Source organism: Pyricularia grisea (genome assembly GCF_004355905.1).
Source record: "Pyricularia grisea strain NI907 chromosome Unknown Pyricularia_grisea_NI907_Scaffold_2, whole genome shotgun sequence".
In the NCBI taxonomy this organism is placed as follows: Eukaryota; Fungi; Ascomycota; class Sordariomycetes; order Magnaporthales; family Pyriculariaceae; genus Pyricularia; species Pyricularia grisea.
The window spans coordinates 1,811,067-1,832,972 of record NW_022156717.1 but is presented as its reverse complement, the minus strand read 5'-3'; the positions used below and the strand labels follow the sequence as shown (position 1 = coordinate 1,832,972).

The window sequence follows — 21,906 nt, the reverse complement described above, 5'->3', positions numbered from 1 at the left end:
AAGCCTGTGGATTCATTCGTACCCTCCTCAAATGTATCATCATGGAAGGAATCCGTGCTACAAGGCGAGCTGCTAGCCATGGAGCCCTCAACGCCGCCTATAACAGTCAAGCCCGCCCGACGCCCCGCTCTCTGTCACGCCAAGGTTCACGAGCCCATCTTAGAGACGCCAACGAGTATCCAACTCTGCTACCTTTACCCGGCCCTCTCGAGAGCATGCTGAAGACGACAACAGAAACAGGAGACATTGGAGCCTTCTCCATAAGGCCCTCAGCAACATTCCATCAACTCCCTCGTCAGCGATCTGCCTTCTGGGATGAGGGGTTGAGGTTGACGCCAAGAAGACAGACAGAGTTGGTTGAGAGGAGTGGAGGCCGTGCCTGCAGAGAGGATGATCGCAGAAGACTACCATCCTACCGAGACCCGTCTACATCAGATATTATATCAATGTATGGATCGGGAAGCCAGAGGTCTGGGTCTAGCTTTCGTCCTGTCATGCTCGACGAAATGGGCCCGAGATCCTATTCAATGACAAGCAGCTATGGCGCGCGACAATACCATCAACCGCATTCCCATTCTAGTGGTTATGCCCACGGATCTTCTCCATCTTACCTGCAACGACCACGCTCACCCTTCCCATATCCTACGAGACTCAAGCGGCCGGGGGTTCGCCCTTCTTCGCCGGCTCTGACCGAGAATGGGAATGTTGATTATACTCGGATGATTGGGATAGATCATGTTTCATATGTGGGTATTGAGTCAAGTATCATATGAATTGTTTCTATAGGCGACTGACCACATGCAGAGGACCGACTATCATAGATCATATAGACAGCCGCCGATATATCGTCAAAGCAGTCGTCGAAGACCCCCGCTGTCCCTCAGGTCAGAAGTCAACCGCCCCATTCGATCACATCCTAGCCAAAGCTCCTATCGATCTCAAAGAACATCATCGTCTGGAGCAGGGCTTCACGAGCATTATGTTCATGGCCGACCGGTGAATCCTTGGGTCCATCAACCAAGTGAGATCAGTGACTATGACTCCACAGATATGAATGCTAGGAACTCAAGCTTTGGATCAATCATCGACAAGTACCGGTATTCTTCGCCTATAGATACAGGCTCACAGAATCTCCATGTGCCCTCAGGACCGTTTTATTATGACTATTCCGAAGACTTCGACTATCCCAGACAGGAGAACAGCTATCGGTCTCGCAGTCCCTTGGTGCCAATGTCAGCTCATAACACAAACACCCATCGCGTCCTCGGCCACAGTGATGACTGTGCCAGCTACCCCAAACGTCGATTCGCTCACTCCATCAGCGACCCATCAACCCCAAACGCAGATGAAGACTCAGAAAAAAATTGGGTTCGGTGCAATGATCAACTTACGGAGCCTCATATCCGTGTACCCCCTTCCACACCTCTTGGGACGCAGAGCTTGGCTACAAAACCACAAATTGACGCTGGATCGGTGATCGAACTGCTACGACCTCAGGCAGCTCGTGAAAGGAGCCAGCCCTCACCAACAATACCATTTGAGACAGATCCAGCTAAATTCCCAACAACCACGCAGCCAGAAAAGAGGGAAACCTGGTGCCCTCAAGCAACTTTCTCGGATGAAGATGACCAGGAGAAATTCAAGATTGAAAGACGAACGGCCACATCGTACGCCGGATCCATCTCGTCGGTCCAATATGCGCAATGGACTGGAACGGTACGCCGGCCGTTGGATCCCATCGAGAGTCTCACTGTCGGCGATCCAGCGGAGATAACGCTTGTTTGCTCTGCGGATTCCTCAGTTGAGCAAACAGCAGCTTCAAGTCCTCGTGCCAATCAGACCGGTCCGGGATCTCTTATCAGCGAGCTCCAAGACTCAGAATTACACTGTGAATGTGCACCAATAGGTATCGCTGACAAGCGGGCAAAGACTCAGAGCCTTACTTACCTTGATGAGTCCATCGGAAGGCATGAGATGATGAAACAGAGCAGGCTTTGGCGTTCCCCTTCATCAAACAACCTACTCGAGAAGTCCCGGAGTATTCAATCCGTCAGCTCACTTAATAATGGGTTCCAAGGAACCCCTTGTGGGGAGCATGATCCTCAAGCCCTGATGCGCCGCCATAGGAGAAATCAGGCTATGTTGAGAATTAGCCAGAGCAGTGGGCGGAACCTACCAGCAGGAGATTCCCCATCTCGGATCGGTACCCCAATTTTAGCACCCAAGCCCATTTCTCCAGCAAAGGAGCTCCGGGTCAGGAACAGCATACCTCAGCTTATGAAAGCGTTGCCTGCACTTCCTGGAGATAGCCACCCTGTATCTTCAAGCCCGGACTTGCTGAGCGAAGACTCGAATGATGAAAAGAGATCTAATCAGATGGCTCCCATCATTGTGTCAACTGTGGGAGGCAATAGCAGGAGTTTGATTCATCCAATCGACCAAGAGGCGCACGGTTCCGAAGTAACGGATAGTGCTGAGGTCCAGTCGAATGCTTCGAATAGTGGACTGCGCCTGACAAGCCCAGTGTCAAAGTTTTCAGCCGAACAGCCTTGGGTACCGTTGCCAGAGTCAGAATCTCCTTTTGCGCCCAAGACTGATCGTCCTGGTACTATGAGCTTTGACAAGCCGCCGGCTCTTTTGAGGAAGGGGAGGAAACTAAGACTCAGGGTACTTCGGGATGCACTGCAGCACTTGGATAACCATGATAGTAGTACAGTCAGGAGGCACCCAGAGGCCAAATACCCGAACACCATACTTGAGATCTCGGAGTGTTATCCCGATGGGAACGAGTTTCAAGACGGCCTCGTTCACGATGCCACTGCTCGGCACGAGACCGATCGTCTTGACAACGAGGACTATGATGAAACGGCGTCTCTGCCGGCCACAAGCCCACCACTGTATCAAGCAGATTTAGAAAATGGTTTGGCTCGTGGAAATTCCTTGGATACACACCTTGAGAGACCCATTTTATCTGGGACTACTATAATTGCGACTACAACAGCGGATACATATGATCACCCTTCTCTGAATCAGCAAGAAATAAGTTCGGATAAGCATAGAGGTCCACGAAAACATTTCTCCAAAATGAAGCTGAGGCTTACCGAGTCCCTGACAAGACGGAGTGGCCAAGACCTAGCAGAGGAGCTCAGAGGTTCAAATGTCACCGACCCCACTGCACGCCCCGGAGAGATTGACGAAATCCAGCTGCTGTCGTCGAGCGGAGAGGCCTCGTCCCTGAACGAAAAGCTGAGGTCGGGCAGGGCATCCGAAGTCTCGAGGGTGCATAACAAAGGAAGAGTTAGACAGAGGTTCTCAAAACTCGTCAAGGGGGCCAGACAGACATTTCGTTTGTACATGTACAAACGGCCTCAAGCACGACCTCAAGGAATACCACCAGTGACCTGATACCATGAATGTGGCAGGCTCAATCAAGTTTTCGGCTACTACAAGCCTGAGCAGTAAGACTTTGTATCATTGGAGTTCTTCATATTGCCTTTCTGGCTGACATTTTTGTTTGTCTTGCTTGCCCTTTGTGACGGGATTTTGGGGATAGTTTACTGTAGCAATGCAGACGATTAAGCCGAGCATGTCTGGATGGGGGGCTTTGAAGAAGTGGGCAAGGGAGGGTTGCGTTAATTAAGAGTCCAGAGAGAGTGCCATAGAGTGAGGTCTGACATTGAATTGGATGGTCGTAAGTTACGCTTGCAGCTTGCGCCATGACTAAATGGTATGTATGCTTTGCTTATGACGCTGTGCCGCTCTGTTTGGTCCAAGTGGATTCAACGTGGCTTGAGTACGTGAACTCCAAACTGAAAAAAAAAAATGGCACAGATATTAGCAGTGTGACCTTGAGGGGGCTTTGGAAACCGGAGACTTCTTGATAAGGATATAGAGCCGCACATTTAACTCTCGCAGTTCGAGTCAGCAATAGACACAGATGGTGTATCATTAATACTTGGCAAGTTTGATGCATGATATATCTAGGGTATGTTTCATTCCAAACGGGCAAAGAATATAGATAAAAAAAAGATAGAAAAGAAAAATATTTCCTTGGCTCAAAAGGAGATAAAAGAAACCACCAATATGGTCCCTTTTTCAAAAGACGCCACCGCCGACAATAAACAGCCGCTCCTCTTCACGCTTGACCCATTGCACAATTTTGTTTGCGCCCTGGGTCATGACGGCACGCGAGGCGTTAGGGCCGGCGACGCAGTAGAACTCAAAGGCCGGCGTGATCCATGCCAGGCTGACCGAATCGGCGGCGGCGCGGTGCAGCACCCTCGAGTGCGCATAGCGGGCGTGCACGGCGGAGTGGAGGCCGTGGTACAGCGTCATGAGGCGGCGCCGTGTGACCATGTTGAACCTGGGCTCGTCGAACGATGAGGCCACCAGCTGGACGTTGGCGCGTGACTTGTACAGGAAGTGGGCGATCTGGCCGCCAGCCGCGGGCCCGGCGACTGCTTCGACGCGTGGCCGGCCCGCGGCGGTAGCAGCCCGGATAAGTGTCAGGGCACCATTCTTGGTTAGCGTCTCTGCTACCCTGTCGCGCATGTCCTTGAGCTCGAAGAAGGACTCCTTGTCGGGACTGATGAGGACGATGGCGATTTCATCTTGGGTCGGTAGGGGTGGTGATCCTGCCTCGGGAACTGGCGTGGGGTCGAGATCCTTGTCATCAAAAAAGCTGACATACATGTATAGATAGCCTCTGTTGTTGAAGGCAGGCAGGCAGAGCGGGATCCAGTTCTCACCGCCACCAGCCTGGATTCCGTCTGATTCGAAAAGCATGTTGAAGATGAGCTCCAGGTCGGAAGGGTGCAGCGAGTGGCGGCGGGGGCGGATGACGCTGACAAGCTTCCCGCCGGCGACTATTAACCCGTAAAGAATCTTTTCAGAGCGTTGTTTGAGGAATGCGTTGTTGATGGCGCGTCGGTGGGACTTGCGGAGCTTTAGGCACTCAAGAGCGCCAAGCATAGCGGATGGAGACCCTTTTGTAAAGCTGTCTGCCAGCGCCGAGAGAAGCGACTCAGTGCCCTGGAGGGGTTTGCGGAGGTCGGAAGAGGGCCGGTTGACGAAGATGTTGGTCAACGTCGGCAGCGTCAGGGTGGAAAGAATCTGCATATATAGAGCGTCGAGCTGAGCCCGCAGCTGCAAGTCGCTCTCGCCTAGGCGGCTGATGGCAACGAAATACAAGGGCCCCTGGGTGCATATCACGAAGCGGGCATCACCAGCCGTGAAACCCTGTAGCGGGTCTTTAGCGCCCTCGTAGAAAGAGATGATGGTTTGGACGACTCCCATGTATGAGTTGATTAAGCTCAAGTCACCATGCCTGCTCCAGATCGGCTTTCCGGCCGACGATAGAATCATGTAATGCTTCAACTTGGCCTTCCATAGCCGCAAACGTTCCTCATCCTCCGAGCCCGTTGTAGAATCTGCCAGTGCATTGGTGGAGTTGACGTCGTCGAACTCATGTTCAAAGCCAGTCAATTGATCCATCGGAAGCGCGGAATTCGGGCCTCTGGCCTCAAACGGTTGCACACTGGCCGACTGTGACCTCAGCAGCTGCCAGGCGCGGCTCTTGCGGTTGATCTCTCCCTCAATCAAGCTGGCCAAATCACCGGGGGGCTTGAGCGTCGGCGCGAAGCTCATGACGCTCATGGCATCGTCGAGGCCGCCAATGTTGCTAGCGGGCGTTGAGTAGCCGCTGGGAGACGTCGGCGCAGGAGTCGAGACAGCCCGCATTCCGGGGGTGGAGAAAGTACCGCGAGAACCATCGGGAAACGAGAGGGTTTGAATATCGATGGGAGTTATCGCGGTAGTCGGACCGGACTGTAATTTTGACGTCTCGGTATTGCTCCCGGGCGACGTTGGTTGGCGGGGCCGAGGTGGGAGTGGGGGCGGAGGCGGAGTTGGGGTCGAGGTCGCAGGGTCGGGGCTATTAGCAGTGACCGTGATCGAGGAGTCGGCACTATCAGGAACATGGTCTTCTTGAGCCATGTCTGTGATATAACCCTCTCAGGTCAAACATAATATTTCACTGCTTTTGTGGTTGACGATTTGTCATGTGGCTTTGCTCCGCAATGAAATCAAGTCAGGTCAGGTCAGGTCAGGTCAGGTCAGGTCAGGCGCGCGGATGGGTTTGTTGCCTGGACTTGATGATTGCCTTCAGAGGCCATTGGTTTCAATCGCTCATTTTCAATATTGGAAATATTGACATAATTTGTCCTTGGGGGGTTTAAGATCCAGATATATAGTCGCAGCTCATTCTGAAAGGGTTCAAAATGGGATTTGGAGGAACATTTACGCCAAAAGAGGGTGACGACATAGGCTCAGTTAAGAAGTTGACGTTGAGATCAGGACCCATCTCCCATGTGACATGACAGGATGTGGCCCGTCTCAGCACCAAGGTACAATCGATAAACGACCCCTGCAACGGCGGGGAGCTGGCGGGTTGCCTGATTGTGGGGCGGCGCATTGAGCTACCGAAGCTGTATGCGTGTACTGTACTGTATGTACAGTGTGCATCAGCGTGGTACCGAAGTGAGAGAGCTGCCACCTTTGATCCTATCCGACTTTTTGTGATGAGCCATGCCTCGATAATTGCCCTGATATGTGACCAAGGCGAAATGATACACGGCCGGAATAGACATCCAGGACACCTGATGGTTCCGTTCCACTCGCTTGCAAAGAGTAACGTTGTCTGTAATGGCTCTTGAACCAGGGCTCGCTCCAGGCTCCCCAGAGAGCTCTGGGCGCGAATCACCGATACCTCGTCAGTGGAGGAACCAGTTGGGAGTTGGTATGTACTGCATATCTCTTCCTTCTCTTTCGCACTGGAGCATATTGATAACATCTAACACACAAATGCAGATGATGCTCCCAAGGACAAAGCCTTTCGAAAATACGCCTCGGGCGTGGAAAGGACACTCGCCCTATTCGAGACGGCTCTCCAGGAGTGGGCCGACTATATCTCCTTCCTGAACCGACTTTTAAAGGTCTGTCGCTCTGTCCACACTACTGCTGATAATAGAAAGTAAAAAAAAAGGCCTACCCCGAACTGACACAGCCTTCGCACCTGAATAGGCTCTGCAAGCAAGACCGAACACCATCACCACTGTCCCCTCGAAATCACTGGTCGCAAAACGGCTTTCGCAATGTCTCAACCCTTCGCTTCCTTCCGGCGTCCACCAGAAAACACTCGAGGTCTACCAATATGTCTTCACCATGATAGGCAAGGAGGGCCTCTCCCGGGACCTCCCTCTATATTTCCCGGGTCTGGCCTCGACATTGTCCTTCGCCTCCCTATCAGTTAGATCACCATTCCTCGAACTACTCGAAAGTCACTTTTTAGACCTGGCCCCGCGCTCCTTGCGCCCGGCAATGAAGTCTATTGTGCTGGCCCTACTCCCTGGACTGGAGGATGAAACCGCAGAGGATTTTGAGCAGACTCTGAAGCTGCTAGAACGCTTCAAGACGGCAATACGGCCACCCAACAGCAAAGAAATCACACGCGTACACTTCTCAGGTGATTCTTTCTTCTGGCAATGCTTCTTCTTGGCCTCCATCACCAGCCAGAGCAGACGGGCTGGAGCTCTGGCTTATCTGGTGCGAAACCTACCGAATCTCGGCCAACCGTTGAATCTCGAGGCCAGTACCCCTACAAGCATTGAGGACACGACAACAGCCCAGCTTGCCCAGATGGTCACCTCGCCCGAACCTGGACTATTACTGAGGTGCTTTGCGGCTGGGTTGGGCGATGAGAATCTCCTGGTGCAACGGGGATACTTGGACCTGCTAGTGTCCCATGTACCACTTCATGCAAATGTTCTCCAGGTTCGAGTCAAGCCGACCGACCTTGAGCTTCTTCTTCGTGCAGCTTCCGGAGTAGTAACGCGCCGAGAGATGAGTCTCAACCGGAGGCTTTGGGCTTGGCTACTAGGACCGGAACCGACAGGAGCTAGCATGGAAGGGGAGAATGGCTTGGAGTCGCCCTACTCGATCTCAGATAACCATGCTGGTGGCATGGCTGGGAAAACGGGGTATTTCGAGGAGTATGGCTTGCAAGCTCTGAGCAGATCGCTATTGGCTATGATCAAGACCAGCGAGGAAGGCAGTCCCATCGAAAGGGCCCGACCATATCGCATATGTCTATCTCTAATGGACAGGTGGGAGATCGGGGGTCTTGTGGTTCCCGAGCTCTTCCTTCCGATAGTTGATAGTGTGCGGAAGTACAAGACTACTGCACTCTCAAAGCCGGACTTCAGCGAGGTTCTTCGAAGCGCCAGTGTCTTCTTCGATGGAGTAGAGAGCGGGTTGATATTCGGGGAGCTTCTTGCTTTAATCGCATCCGCCATCGGCCCAGGGAACATAACAGCCGCCGAGCGCGCCGACAAGATGGCCCTGGTCAGATTCGTCTTATCGCATTTTAACGTCAGAGAGGAGGAAATGGTGACCACACATGCGCCACTGACAGCCTTATCAATACTCTGCATGCTCGAGGATGCCAAAGAAAGGGTGAAGAGCGATTCTCCATCAGAGGAAGACAAGAATTTGACATCACAGGCGCTTGGAATAGCTACCGATTTGATAGACCTTGTTCCGGAGCGAGCATTCTCAGTGTCGGCTGGAAAGTCATCAGAAAAAGCCGAATCCGAATCAGCCACTGATGTATCTACTCTCGGCATACTGAAGAGAATCAAGGACTTCTATGTAAATGAGCAAGGGAGTTTGGAAGTCATCCCCGCCCCATTTACAACACAGCGCACAGGCGAGCTACTCCTTGGCAAGGCATGCTCACTAAACTGTGAAGCCTTGCATACTGAAAGCCAAAGAGCAGCACTCGGGATCAAGAGTCGGATGCTGCTTCTTTTGTTGAACAAGACGAGCCCCAAGACCTCATTTGATGTCAAGAACCTTTTGATATCCATGCATGATCGACTCTCATCAAAAACCCCACTGGATTTCATTGCCTTTTCCTCAATACTGGTTCTTTCTACAACACTCTTGTCGTCTGAACGCATCCCCGAGCTTGAACTTTCGAATATTATACCAGAGCTTGTGCGGCATGCTTGGGCATACTTGTCTAGCCCGGAACCAAAATATCACGTCGAAACGACCCGTAGCCTGTGGCAGCTTCAGACTGCACTGGGTTCGCAAAATAGGGATGTTGAGGCCGCCATATCCAGCCTGATGACGAATAAAGAAAGCAAAGAGAACCTAGTAAAACCAGGTGCTGATTATGGCCATGCATTCGGTGTATTATGGACACATACAATACAAGACACTGCGTCCGACCGCAAAGCACCTCGGACGCCACGTCTTCATGGTGATACAAAAGTGTATAAACCAAGACTTGCAGGGGCTGAGTATTATCATTTAATGCTCACACGGCCACTGTTCTTAGTTCTTGATGCGTTGCTGGATGAAGGGACCCAACAGTTCATGAGTGCAAAGACTTGGCTTAGCACTTTGATTGGGGTTGACAGGTGAGTGCCGGGTTACATTGCCTTCCTACAAACCTATTGATCGAGACTAACTGACAGTCAACAACAGACTCTTCTCAATATTGGCCGGCAAATTTCTCAGTCTTGGGTTCTTGCAACTCAACAAGGCTGCCTCTGACATGGACAAGATCGTTTCATTTTCCGGTAATGACGATCTCGATCTATGTCTTTACTACATGAGGGCGTTCTCATCTGTTTTGCGCTTGTCGCCGGGCGATTTCTGGGCTGTTTTGGCAAAACGCACCATTTCATACAAGGCTAATGACCAGCAGGAATCAGACGGTAAGCCTTTGAAGTCTAAGAAAGCGTACAAATTCGACTTAAGGGAAGGCAGCTTGCTGACAGAGGAAATATGTGCCACAGATGGGGATAACAGTGTATCTCTTTTGGTCTTCTTTCTCCAAGTCTGCATGCGGTGTGTTATATCGGAAGCTTCGGCAGAAGACAAAGAGCTGGATGCCAGATCCACGCACTTGTGCCGTTCTGCACTTGCGTGTCTACATCAAATCCTTCTGAGCCCTTACGCAGTCTCGCTTGCAGAGCTTCACCTGGATGACATCCTGATAGAGAAGCTCATGAGATGCCTCACTGGTTCAGATCCTTACGTGCAAGTGCTCTTGCTAGACGTAGTCTTTGCTTCACTTAAACTGCGAGAGACGCTGATAGATCAGCCACCGTCGCCAACGTCGATATCTGAAAAGCGGCCAAGTGTCGTCGACCCTGCAAGAATGGGGCAAAACTCAGGGACTGGAGATGTTGTGGGACGACCACTTGGACCACCGCAGGCTCTACTGAGATGTATTCAGGCAGGACTAAGCTCGCCCAGTAGCCGAGCTGTTCTCGACAGCTGGGTTAGCTTTCTCGGTGAATGCTTGCCATTTTACTCGGATTCTATCTTCCAAGTACTCATACCACTAGTGGAAACTCTATGTGGACAAATCGGCAGTACTTTGTCAGGGCTTCAGAAACTCTTCAAAGAAGGTGGGACTCTCCAAGGGGGAGCAAACAGCGGACCCGAAACGACATTGATCTCGTTACTCAACGCCCTCGAGCAGGTGCTGGCTAAGGGGCATGATCGACTAATGGCAGAAGAGGCACGCGTGTCCCTCGTCAAGGGCCCGGAGCAGCCGCAAGGCTTCTTCGGCAACATCTTCTCGTCAGACACCCCACAGTCGAGGAGCGCAACTGCAAATGACAGGCTCACTGTACTTCTTGCGTTCCAGGATGCAGTGCGCATGTGCTTTAGAATTTGGTCGTGGGGTCAGGGGCCGGATGTGGGCACGCAAGATCTCGCGAGTACGGCCTCGTTCAACTATACATCTTTGCGGATGAGGAACCGGGCCAGGAGGCTGCTTGAGCACCTTTTCACAGCCGAGCCCCTGCAGTGCATGGAGACAGTGGTAGAGATATGGCGGGGATCGCCGGGCGCGACGCAGCAGCAGGCCGATGTTTTCAACCTGCTGCCTGCTCTGGACAGCTCGCGGCCCAAACATACCATCCCGGCTCTATTTAACGCCATCTACAGCCGGACGAACCCAACAGCCATTGACTCGTCCCGCAAGTCAACACTGACAGTAGAGTTGCAGGATTTCGACGTAGTGATATTCCTGGTCGAGTACGCGCGTTCACTCGAGGATGATGCCATGGAAGAGATCTGGCAAGACTGCATCGTCTTCCTGAAAGAACTGTTGGGGAACCCTTTCCCGCACAGACAGACGCTTCCCAGCCTGCTGGAGTTTGCGGCCATCCTGGGGGAGAAGGTTGATAACACGAACTTTGGAGAGCAGAAAAAGATGCGGAGGGAGCTTGGGGTGAGTTTTCCCATTATTTATTCACGGATTATACTCTGACGATTTGGCGCGTCCCGAAAAAAAAAAAACCAAAAAAAAACCTAAACTGACTTGATATACAGGACCTGTTCCTTCGCCTCCTTACGGCTCTCTTCACCACCAGACCAATGACATTTACCGAGCTCGGTTCACCGGAAAAGTCGAGAGCTCCCGATTTTTTCCAGAAGCATGTACCTCCCAAGGGCGCGTATGAAAGAGCCGAAGATGTGGTAGAGGTTCTGTCCTCAATTGTACCAAGCCTTCACAAGATCCTGGTGGAATCCGATCGGGTACTGACGGCGGCCGCCTCGATTTCCACAAATGTTATTGGGCCAACTCTGAGATCCAAGTCGTTCCCTGACACTGTCACCAAGAGCACATTAATACTGTTACAGGAACTCGCCAGGCTACCCAACAACCAAAAGACTTGGAAGAAAGACGTAGCCGACGCTTTCAACGATCCGAGGTTCTTTAACTCCCCACTAGCCCTTGTGCAGAGTGACTGGCTTGGTCTCTTGCGGCAGTGGACTCTGAGTGATAAAGATAGGATGCCTGAGATCGTCGGACGCATTGCTCCGCCCACGACTGCCGGAATAGTGTTCGGTGTGGGTGCAACATCGGCTCGACTGGAATCGGATCGGAAGACACAGCTCAACCTCCGACGTATCGCGACTCTGATTCTCGCCTCGGCGGCCGATACGTTCGTAACGGAGGTGGGCCTGATTTTGGACAAGCTGGTAGAGCTTCTAGGGGCGACGGCCACGTCATCTCCATCATCAACGACGAGGGCTGAGCTATTCATGGTGGTGCGGGCGCTCGTACTCAAGACAAGCGCTGTACACTTGGCACCGCTGTGGCCGATCATCAACGCGGAACTGCATGCGGCCATGTCGAGCGTGGCAACGCCGGACCACAGCGCAGCTAGCGACACCTACAACAACGCCAGCGTGCTACAGGCATGCAAGCTGCTGGACGTGCTGATCTGCGTGGCACCCGACGACTTCCAACTGCACGAGTGGCTGTTTGTCACTGACACGATCGACGCGGTCCACAGACCGGGCTCGGCGCACTACCAGCCTGTTGCTCTCGTGGACGAGTTGTCGGAGGAGCTGGGGTCTAGTGGAATGGCGGGGGCGGCAGATCTCGTCGACGTCGCCACCGGTGAGCGGAGGAGGCCGATGTTGGGTCCTGGAGGCATCAGTGATGAGGTCAGCCTGGAGAGGCGGGATGAGCTCGTGGCCAAGATCCTTCGGCCTTTCTTTGGCCAGCTGAGCATTTATGCGTTCGAGTCGACGTATGCGATGGGTCCGTTGGATTGGGAAGGGTGTGTGAAGGGGCTGTTGAAGGACTTGTTTGATGAGAGGAGCATCGTCAGGGCCTTGTAGGTTTTGGGTGTCGGCGATTTAGCGTTTGCGTGCGTAGAATGAATATTACTATTATTTTATCATGTCTTTCGGGTGTCCGGCTGAATATATATATCAAATATGCTTGTAGATTTGGAGGCAGGTTATTGAGGAGAATTAGAGTAAAAGACAGCATCAGCTACGAGCGCCGGGGATATAGGCAACCAAAGCCTTGCTCGCGCCAGCCATACAGTACTGCACAACGTCGATCTTCTGACCGTCCGGGACGCATTTTGAGATCTGCCGCAGGTCGCTGGTCCGCGGGAGGTACAGGGCGTGATCGTAGGCCTTGCACGCGGCGTGGATCCTGTCAAGGTTGTAGGGTTGCATGGTGGATAGGTCAAAGACGTCTTGCTGACCGTAGTCGACGCCTCCCCATGGCGGCGAGGCGAAGATCTTGGTGGTCTTGGGGTCTATCCTCAGGTTCTGGGGTAAAGAAGATGAACAAGAAGAAGCAGAAGAAGAAGCAGCGCCACCCTTGCCATGCTTCTGCTGCTGCTGCTGCTGCTGCTGCTGCTGCTGTTGAGCAGCCAAAAAGTCGAAACAATCACCGTGGACCCAGGTGATCCACTCACCGCACCCATAAACCTCTGCGTTGTGCTGGGCGCAGGCCAGGGTGTCGGCATCGCGCTCGATGGCGACGACGCGGTCAAAGGAGCCGGCCAAGGCAAAGGCGATGGCGTTACCGCCGGCGCCGGCGAACAGGTCCACGACGGTCTTCTTGGCCCCCGACGCCGTCATGTCCTGCGCGATCTGGTTCGCCACGGGCTCCGGCGTAACGCCGAACCAGGCGTCGTGCGTCAGCCGGACGTCGTAGTCGTACCAAGAGAAGATGGAGTAGCGTTGTTGCCAGTATCTGGTGGTTTTTTTTTTTTTTTTTTGTGTTGTGGTTAGCTTCTTCTTTGGACTTTCTCTTCTTTGTAGTTCTTGATTTTGTTTTTACTTGTTTTGTTTTACGAGTCGATTCTGATCTGGTTGTGAAACTTCTCCCCCCTCGCACTTGCAAGAGTTATACGATGGATCTTGAGCTGATTGTGCTTGCTTACTTGCGTATATCTTCTGGGACGTCTTCTACACTGCTGTAGTGAGGACTACGCTCTGTCAGGGGTAGTCGAGGCGCTTCTTGCATTGTAATATTTTTTTTTGAAATAAAAAATGAGCAATGAGATAGGGTGTTAATTTTTGTTATGTGCGGTATGTTGTTCAACGGGTTTTGCCCATTCCTTGAAGTCTTCCCTACAAATTGGAGGCCCGATTGATAAACAAAAAGTGATTTAGATTTTGTTTCGTTTATGAGCAAGATTCAATACAAGGCCCAATAAAACCGGCGAAAATATTATTGATAGCACTCACGTTGGATATCTAGTCCGTCACGACGAAATCTAAAGTAAAGTTGAGAAAAGACTGGACATGGCGAGGACCCACTGAGAGCTGCCAATTTCCCCACAGCTACAAGGCTGGTGTGGAGTTTGGGCGGACCTTCTCAAGACGTCAGAAACCCAGAACGAGGTCAAGCTTTGTGACAGCTGGCGGCAATTACATGTTATGTGGTGATATCCAACGGCGTGATATTCAAATAACAAAAAATCAGAAGCACGCCAACTTAAACAATAATACTACATGTCTTTGAATTTTGTGGATTAACAAAACAAAAACACCATACATCGAGCCGGCCTCGGCCTGTACCACAATGTTCAACGCTCTTAACCGCTTCATATCCCGTCTCGATGGGGATGTGCCCCAAAAGGACAACAGCACCTATGGCCAGTTTGGCTTCCAGGTACTGCGCAACAACAATCTCGAGCTCAAGATTGAGCCTTGGTTTGACTTTGTCGTCGGCATCAATGGCCGCATGCTCGACAATCCGGACCCGCGCTTGTTTGCCCAGGAAGTTCGCAACTGCGCCGGCGGCACAGTAACTCTGGGCTTGTGGAGTGCCAAGGTAAGTCGGTTTATGCTACACTACATAAATTACACCAAGAAAAAAAAAAAAAAAAATAGACCGCCAGCTAAACCCATCACACCACCGCCAGGGCCAACGAACCCGCGCCCTCCAGATCCCCGTCCCCGTCGATGCTCCGTCCCTGGGCCTGACTCTGCAGTGGACCCCTCTCTCCGCCGTCTCCAACATCTGGCACGTTCTCGACGTGCCCGCCAACTCCCCCGCCGACCAGGCAGGTCTGCTTCCCTACAGCGACTACATCCTCGGCTCGCCCGACGGCGTCCTGCACGGCGAGGGCGGGCTGGGCGAGCTGGTCGAGGACCACATCGGCCGCCCCCTGCGCGTCTGGGTCTACAACAACGAGTACGACGTCACGCGCGAGCTCTCCATCCAGCCCAGCCGCGACTGGGGCGGCCAGGGCGCTCTCGGTTGCGTCCTCGGCTACGGCGCCCTGCACCGCCTCCCCGCCCCGCTCAGCGAGCCCGTCAACGCGCCCGGCGAGACCATGTTTGACGGCGGCGGCGAGCAGTACGGCGCACCGCTCGTCTCGGACGGAGCAAACATATTCGTTCCTGGTGCTGATGCATCAATGCCACCGCAGCAGCAGCAGCAGCAGCAACCGCCTTACGAGGGTGGTGGGGAATTCCTAGTCCCGGCGCAGTTGGCTGCTCCTGCGGCGACGACGACAACGGGAGCGCCGCCCAGGGGGAAGAAGAAGGATAGGCACCACGGCGCGGGCGGAGGCAAGGGCATGATGGACGACTACTTCAAGGAGCAGGAGGCAAAGAGCAAGGCGCTGGACAATGCACCGAGCGGGCGGGCCACACCCGTCGCGCCGCCGCCGCGTGCTGGCGGTAGTGGACCACCCAAGGCTGGCGAGGCTGCTGTGCCGCCTCCGCCGGCGGCGGCCAAGACTGAGGTGGCTGAAGGGGAGGATGCGGGTTGAGCGGCACTGCAGAAAGTGTAAACCATAGACTTGTCATGATGTCTTTTTTATATGTTGTTCCAGTACCAAGCTGGCGTAGAACCTGATAGACCCTGAGCCATTGTGTGGCTCTTTTGTCCATTGGCTCATGGCCCGATTTCATGTTTCCCCGTGATAGCAGTAGGACGTTTCTATACCCCCTCTGTGATATGTTTCGCCCGCCTAATCATCATACAAGTATCCGCGGATAGCAGACGAGCCATGATCGGGTCTCGTCTGATATGCAATGCCTTTTTCGCCCCTAATGATCCCCTCGCACCAACAACACCCCGAGAAACCCCCGCAGAATATACCCTAGTTGATGAAGTTGACACAGAAGAAATGCAGGATCAAGCTGCACACAATGTAGTCGGCGAATGCCCTGTACAACGTTGTTCGAGAGAGGGCTGCGTCAGCCCAGATATCCCCTACAACTTTGGAATTCTCGTGGGGTAAATTTAGAAATCGAGAGGGAGGGGGTGACTTACCTTTCTGGTGAGACTGAAGGAAAGTCGGATGCGTTCTGGGGGTTCTGTTGGATTCGGAGGGAGACTAAATCCGGCGGAGGTGGTAATCAGCAAAGGGATTCACTAATTCGAATCCGCTGGAGGGAGTGGGGGCGGAAATGTGTACCTGTCAAGACGAATTGGCCCACGGTTGAGCAGAAGCCGGACAGGAAGGCATTGAAGGGCTGCAAAAGGGAGAACAAATTGGTTAGCAAAATAACAATCCACCTCCTGAGATTTACAGCATCAAACCGCATCCATATCCCGGTTTCGGACGATGCTTACAAAGTTTCCGGCAAGGATGCAGTAGAGGAACTGCAGGGCGCCGTTTACGACCAGGAAGCCCAGGAAAACGTCAAGGAGCTTGATCCTTTGCGGTGTAGACTTGAGGTAGTGATCAACCACGTTGGTGACTGTCTTGTCCCAGGTTGCGGCCGACGACGACGACGACGCTTTCGGCGCCTTGGCTGGAGTGGGTGTGGCTGCGACGGCGGGCGCGGCGGGTTGCCTAGATGGGGTCACGGCTCGTTTCGGTGCCATTGTGGTCGAGGGATTTGTTGCCTGGAATTGTTGCAGTGTCTTTGATTAATATGGGAGCGTAAAAATGGTGATTTTGTTTCTGTCGTGTGTGGTAGAGGTTGTCGTCGTTGAATTGCTGGCTTCAAACAGGTGTCCACCTCGCGGATCATGGATGGAGCTTCTTGTGACGTGAGGCTTGTGGAGGAAGCTCCAAACGGACACGCAGCTCAAGCAGGAAATCTTGGCACGTGCTACCACCCACATCCCGTACGAGACCATCCATTGTAGGACACCTTTCTTCTTGTTAGCAGCTTACCTACCCTGCACACTTACACACGCCTCTGTACTGCGCGTAAAAGATCTACGGCAGGATTGACCAGATTCGCGACACAGCTGCAGCTTATCTGCCATGCCAAATCTTTAAAACCAAAAATATCTACAATGTGCGATCGTCAAAGTTGAAGCGTCTCGCAATCGTTCTCTTTGAAGTATGTGGAGTCTACTCAATCGCGGATGGAGCTGCTTGCTATACACTGAAAATAGTATCAGCCAAGTTTAGTGCGAAGATGGCTAGTCTGCACGCGAGCATCGAACAAGAGGCACAGCCATGCACAGCCTTCCCGCCGCCGGGGGTACCGGCTGCTTCGGAGCCTGACGACATTCCCGAACAGAGCACCCTCGTCGACTTTCTTTCGAAGGATTCCCAAGCCCTAAATTGGCGCGTAGATTTTATCGATTCTGAAAGCGCGAATCACCAGTAAGCAACTTACCATCTGTCATATTAGATGTGGTTACATTAGGCCCCCCGCCCTCTATCAACCCAAGAAACCTCCGCCATTCTCTTGGCATCTGATGATCTGACAACCTAGACCATATGCATGATTATTGATAAACCTAGACCACGAGAATAGAAGGGGGAAAAAATCAGAGGAAAAAGACCGAGAGAAATGGTTTCTTGAGCCGAGGCAAAAGCTTTTCGTGATGGTTGTAATCAACGCGCCCAAGTTCTAGGCCTCCGTGTCGTGGTATAGACTACATACAGAAAGCATCGTCATGTGCGACGATAAAGGAAAAGAGACAAATTCAAATTTGCGCAGGTTTTGGATAAGTGAGACTCGTCACACCAAAGATACTCAAAACGACTTTGCTGTTGTGAAACTTTCTTTAATCTTTTGCGAGATATGAGATTAGAAAGGGCGGACACAAAGCGTCTTGTTTTGTTTCTTTGCCGTACGTATATCATTCTTCTGCGGCGATGCTGCTGTAATTCATCTTTGGCATGACACCAGCAAAGACCAAGTGTAAAGGAGTTCAAATTAAACCCGGCGACAGCAAGCCCAGATACGGATTAATTACGTATACACATATACCAAGGAAACAAAAGAAAAAGAAAAGCCACCCGGGCACTGCCCTGTTGCTTATCATCTCAACGGGCCGAAATGCAAGAAGAAAATCATAAAGGGGTGAATCAAGCCCTACGAGGAACAAAGAGACACTAAATTCCTAGCTGCCTAAGCTTAATGAAAGCCGATAGTACGGTACAGAGAATGGACGTCCCGGGAGTTATTTCAATGCTTGGTTTTGAAAGCAAGTACCTGGACTAGGCTAGTCCAAGGCAGCCGAAACCCGTATTTATTGACCTAGACTCAACTAGGAAGGCCAAGACCCAAAATGCGGTTACAAAGTACCTACGCATGTCATAAGTCCAGTAGCCATTGTCACCTTGGAAGGTTTACTTTCACGACTCAAAAAATCCTCACGAGGTATACTGTTAAATAGGTGATGCTTCAGGTCCCCTGGGGGCATGGATGATGATTTCCAAGAGATGATTAAAGTTACCGCCCTCAAACACGGGGGCAGACTTGGGATGAGCCAGTGTTGACTCGTTGTGTCGTGGAAGGGAGCGGCGACAAGGAAAGATCCATGAAAAAGGAAGGTGTGCTTGGACCTGACGACATTACCATAGTAATCCCGTCAAGGTCCTCCCCACCAAGGAGCTTCCCAAGAAGCTTGGGCCGGGTACCCGAATGGTCGCCGCCAACTGGATAAAACCTACGGAGTATAATCGTAGTATACTTTTAGTATCATCACCAGCCGAAACTACTGGGAGCAACCTTGCCCATGTTAACCGTTGTGCCTGGAAAAAGTATAGTATACCTACACAAGAAGTACAACGTACCTGAATAACGACAAATGTGGTTCCCACATTGTCTGCCAATTGAGTAATTTCCGGGCTATCTGGTTCTCATGCTGAAACTCATATCTAACCGAGACTTGTAGGTGGACGCGTAGACAAGTTTTTTTTCAGGTGTTAATGATATCTAACATGTGCACATGTGAATCCGTGAGAGGGAATAGTCAATGTTACCATTGTACGGTTAAATTGTAATCCGGAGATTGAGCAGTGAAATTCGGGTAACATTTTCCAGGAGTTTCTGCCTCCGAAATATGCCAATAAGTTGTCTCACGCGAGAATCCGCCGAGCAGTAACGCAAACAGGAAAGGGTTAAAAGAAAACAAAAAAACAAAGGAGACAAACAAACCAAAAATTAATTCATCCAATCTCCTCATGTTCTGGACATGACTTGCTAGATTAACGTTTAATCACCGCCACGGGGGAAAAAAAATGCAGTTGATCTTGGGCTCGCGGTTGGGAACGTACGCTGTTTGGCGAAAATAATCAAATGGCAACTAACAACTTGCTGTGTTCTACTAGTGGTACGTGTTCCCTGATCGGCCGCATGGATGGTGGCTTCTTTCTGCAGGACCTTGGCGGACCTGGCGCTTCTACCATGTCATGTTCCTAGTATTTAATTGCTGTTAAAGGTACAGTATCAATGACAGGTCGCATATCCGCGGCCTGTCAACCTCGCGTAGCCGCGCACTGGTGCTGTTTGCTGGGATCCACGTTACAATAAACCCTTAGGGTCAAACCAAACCACTATCGTGTGGGCTAGTCTGGTTTCTAATTAAATTCTCGTGTTTTCACATTTCAGCCAAGTAACTGAATTGGCGATTCAGGTTTTCTGCTATAGTCAGAACTCTGAACGACCGTCACAAATTACCAAAAATTTGCATGTGGTTGCATCCTACCAATCAAAAAAAGAAAATTGAATACTGGAATAAAGTCAGCCTTTCTGCACTAAACCGCGCGAGGGGGGGCGGGGGGGGCCAAGGGTGGTTTGTACGGTAGTGCGAGCCTGAAGTTGGCCTCCACCAATTTCAAAAATGTCTGTGTGCTTCCCGACGAGCCGACCGGGACCCGGATTTGGAAGACTTGCGAATTAGCGCGGACTTGCATGTAGCCTAACAGAGTAGCGCCCGCTTCTGGGCTAGGGGGGCGGAGCTGGCCGGCCCTGGTCAAAATTTCCATCGTCAGCTCTCCCGTCAAAGGAAAAAAAAAGTTCCCCCAGTGGTCAATCATCTGGTTCCTGAAAAAGAATATGCAAACAAGGATGCCGAACTAAAAATGAGCGACACAGCCCCAACAATCATTGATCCCTTGGTTATTGAGGGATAATTTTGCAAACGGCTAATCGGAAGGATGCATAGGCGGCAGCAATTGATCAAGACAGCTCTTGGAAGTTATCTTTTTTTTTTTTTTTTGTTCTTCTTATTCTTTCTGTTTTTTCTTTGTACCTACTCGTAGTATGTTTGCCTAGTTCTGTACCTACTTCGTATATTTCTGTTTGTAGTCTTTTGTTGTTCCATTTCCAGATTACGACGATCTTTAAGCTCTGTGGAGTGTGACTGATGGTACCACGTCGATCGATCTCCACAACTGGATGAAATGAACTTAACTTGCGACCAACCAAATCAAGTGTCACCCGCCTGTCGCTTGGGGGATCTCGCTGTCAAGCGGGATCATTACTCCCAGTGCATTGAATGCCAAGGCGGAAAAAAAAGAAGGATTCGGAATACGTACCGGTACGGTGACGCATTACTTTACCGCACCATACGTACATGGAACCCCAAAAGATACATACGGATTGACGGTAAAAAAAAAAAAAAAAAAAAAAAAAAAAAAAAAAAAAACTCGGGAAATTTCTGCCCGTCGCATATTCCATGTCGATGTTATCATCACATAGCTATGTCAGTTCAAGTCTGTGCTGGGATTTTATTTGTCCAGTCACTGTTACTTTGCTTCATCCTGTGTCGTGCTTTTGTCGGAAATGTTTGATTTCCCAGGCTCCCATGTCCTTGTTTGTGAGATTCTCGATAGGCAGGGGATTTCTCTTTTCTTCTTTTATAGTTTAACCCTTAACCCCTGGAGACACCCCTTGTCCCCATATAGTGGAGAGAAGTAAACATAAAGGTAAAGAAAGAGAGATCGGCAAAAAGAGTGTCCACTTCCATCGCCAAGACTCTCGTTCTAGCGTGGGACTGGGGTTTCGTTTTTTCCCCCCTCTGCGTGTATCTGAGCCTATCATCCCTGTCCCACACCCTTCCATCAAGAGTCACTTAAAAAAAGAAAATGCAGGTACTTGGATTGTGGAAGCCTATTGATTGGTGACAGCTGGGCAGTTAGTTTGCGTCTGCACGCAGCACCGCCTAGACTTGTGGAGAGGTTCGGTTAATTAGCGTGTTGGCCTTTTGACATGCCGGGCGCTTGGTGTGCACTGTGGTTGGTATTGTGTATTTGTGGCATGGTACTCCGTATTGCGATTACGATTGCGTCTCTTTGTGTGCAAAGTCCAGACTGCTCCACTTTTGCCAGCCCCGCCACTAATTCAACTTGTTTCTCTTTCTTTTTTTCACAACATGAAGGGCTGTCATGAATGCAAATCGTTCTGCTCCCTACCGCTGGACCCCTGCCCTACCCTTTCGCGCGCCTTCTTCTTCAGTGGTACCTACCGGTAGGTGGGCGGGGCGGTCATGGATTGCGATGGATGCGATGTAGGTGCGTGCCGGGGGGGTGGTGGCACGAAAAGGAAGGGTGTGGTAGGTTAGGTAGACATCCAAAGTGTACCAAGTAGTATTGTATTTCCGAAGACATGACAGGTCTGGATGTGTCTGTCTGACAGGGTCGGCGCGGTCTCTCCAGCGGCAGACTTGTTCCCATTCGAGGAAGCCCCAATACCCAACATGTGTGGAACCTTCCTTGCTTAGCCTTGCTCATCCCGTGTCGTTCGGCCTGAAGGTTCTATTTTTTCCCTCTTTGTCCAACGTTTGTTAGTCCCGTCTGGATTTCACCTTATAAACGTCCATTCCCTCTCCGTGCTTCCACCTCGGGCCTCCTTCTA

At 51.5% G+C, this 21,906-nt stretch overlaps 7 protein-coding genes across 7 annotated transcripts; 4 read left to right on the top strand and 3 right to left on the bottom strand.

Annotated features, from left to right (window-relative positions):
* Window positions 1–41: 41 nt before the first annotated feature.
* PgNI_03118 (uncharacterized protein) lies at window positions 42–3,405 on the top strand (the record flags this gene model as incomplete). Its single annotated transcript, XM_031123173.1, has 2 exons — window positions 42–704; window positions 805–3,405. The coding sequence occupies 2 exons, from the start codon at window positions 42–44 to the stop codon at window positions 3,403–3,405; spliced, it is 3,264 nt and encodes a 1,087-aa protein (XP_030984148.1).
* Window positions 3,406–4,095: 690 nt separating this feature from the next.
* PgNI_03117 (uncharacterized protein) lies at window positions 4,096–5,994 on the bottom strand (the record flags this gene model as incomplete). Its single annotated transcript, XM_031123172.1, has 1 exon — window positions 4,096–5,994. The coding sequence occupies one exon, from the start codon at window positions 5,992–5,994 to the stop codon at window positions 4,096–4,098; it is 1,899 nt and encodes a 632-aa protein (XP_030984147.1).
* A 597-nt stretch (window positions 5,995–6,591) lies between these two features.
* On the top strand, window positions 6,592–12,748 carry PgNI_03116 (uncharacterized protein). Its single transcript, XM_031123171.1, has 5 exons — window positions 6,592–6,796; window positions 6,868–6,992; window positions 7,081–9,482; window positions 9,550–11,311; window positions 11,413–12,748. The coding sequence occupies exons 1-5, from the start codon at window positions 6,703–6,705 to the stop codon at window positions 12,712–12,714; spliced, it is 5,685 nt and encodes a 1,894-aa protein (XP_030984146.1). The 5' UTR covers window positions 6,592–6,702; the 3' UTR covers window positions 12,715–12,748.
* Window positions 12,749–12,867: 119 nt separating this feature from the next.
* On the bottom strand, window positions 12,868–13,861 carry PgNI_03115 (uncharacterized protein; the record flags this gene model as incomplete). The annotated part of the gene is made up of 2 exons (XM_031123170.1): window positions 12,868–13,588; window positions 13,779–13,861. The coding sequence occupies 2 exons, from the start codon at window positions 13,859–13,861 to the stop codon at window positions 12,868–12,870; spliced, it is 804 nt and encodes a 267-aa protein (XP_030984145.1).
* A 396-nt stretch (window positions 13,862–14,257) lies between these two features.
* Window positions 14,258–17,094, bottom strand: PgNI_03113 (uncharacterized protein). Its single transcript, XM_031123168.1, has 5 exons — window positions 16,430–17,094; window positions 16,272–16,329; window positions 16,127–16,190; window positions 14,760–16,020; window positions 14,258–14,669 (listed from the first exon to the last, which is right to left on the bottom strand). Exons 1-4 carry the CDS (start codon window positions 16,682–16,684, stop codon window positions 15,954–15,956), a joined length of 444 nt encoding a protein of 147 aa, XP_030984143.1. The 5' UTR covers window positions 16,685–17,094; the 3' UTR covers window positions 14,258–14,669; window positions 14,760–15,953.
* PgNI_03114 (uncharacterized protein) lies at window positions 14,423–15,620 on the top strand (the record flags this gene model as incomplete). Its single annotated transcript, XM_031123169.1, has 2 exons — window positions 14,423–14,674; window positions 14,766–15,620. The coding sequence occupies 2 exons, from the start codon at window positions 14,423–14,425 to the stop codon at window positions 15,618–15,620; spliced, it is 1,107 nt and encodes a 368-aa protein (XP_030984144.1).
* Window positions 17,086–17,925, top strand: PgNI_03112 (uncharacterized protein; the record flags this gene model as incomplete). Its single annotated transcript, XM_031123167.1, has 2 exons — window positions 17,086–17,420; window positions 17,533–17,925. Coding segments are annotated over 2 exons (348 nt in total), but the record flags the coding sequence as incomplete, so codon positions are not given.
* Between the last annotated feature and the right edge of the window lie 3,981 nt (window positions 17,926–21,906).

Coding starts and splice junctions, on each gene's coding strand:
- PgNI_03113 (XM_031123168.1), bottom strand. CDS start 16,684: ATGGCACCGAAACGAGCCGTGACCCCATCTAGGCAACCCGCCGCGCCC. Junction 16,330..16,429: donor GCATCCTTGCCGGAAACTTT/GTAAGCATCGTC, acceptor TCCCTTTTGCAG/CCCTTCAATGCCTTCCTGTC. Junction 16,191..16,271: donor GGGCCAATTCGTCTTGACAG/GTACACATTTCC, acceptor CGCCGGATTTAG/TCTCCCTCCGAATCCAACAG.
- PgNI_03116 (XM_031123171.1), top strand. CDS start 6,703: ATGGCTCTTGAACCAGGGCTCGCTCCAGGCTCCCCAGAGAGCTCTGGG. Junction 6,797..6,867: donor GAGGAACCAGTTGGGAGTTG/GTATGTACTGCA, acceptor ACACAAATGCAG/ATGATGCTCCCAAGGACAAA. Junction 6,993..7,080: donor TCCTGAACCGACTTTTAAAG/GTCTGTCGCTCT, acceptor GCACCTGAATAG/GCTCTGCAAGCAAGACCGAA.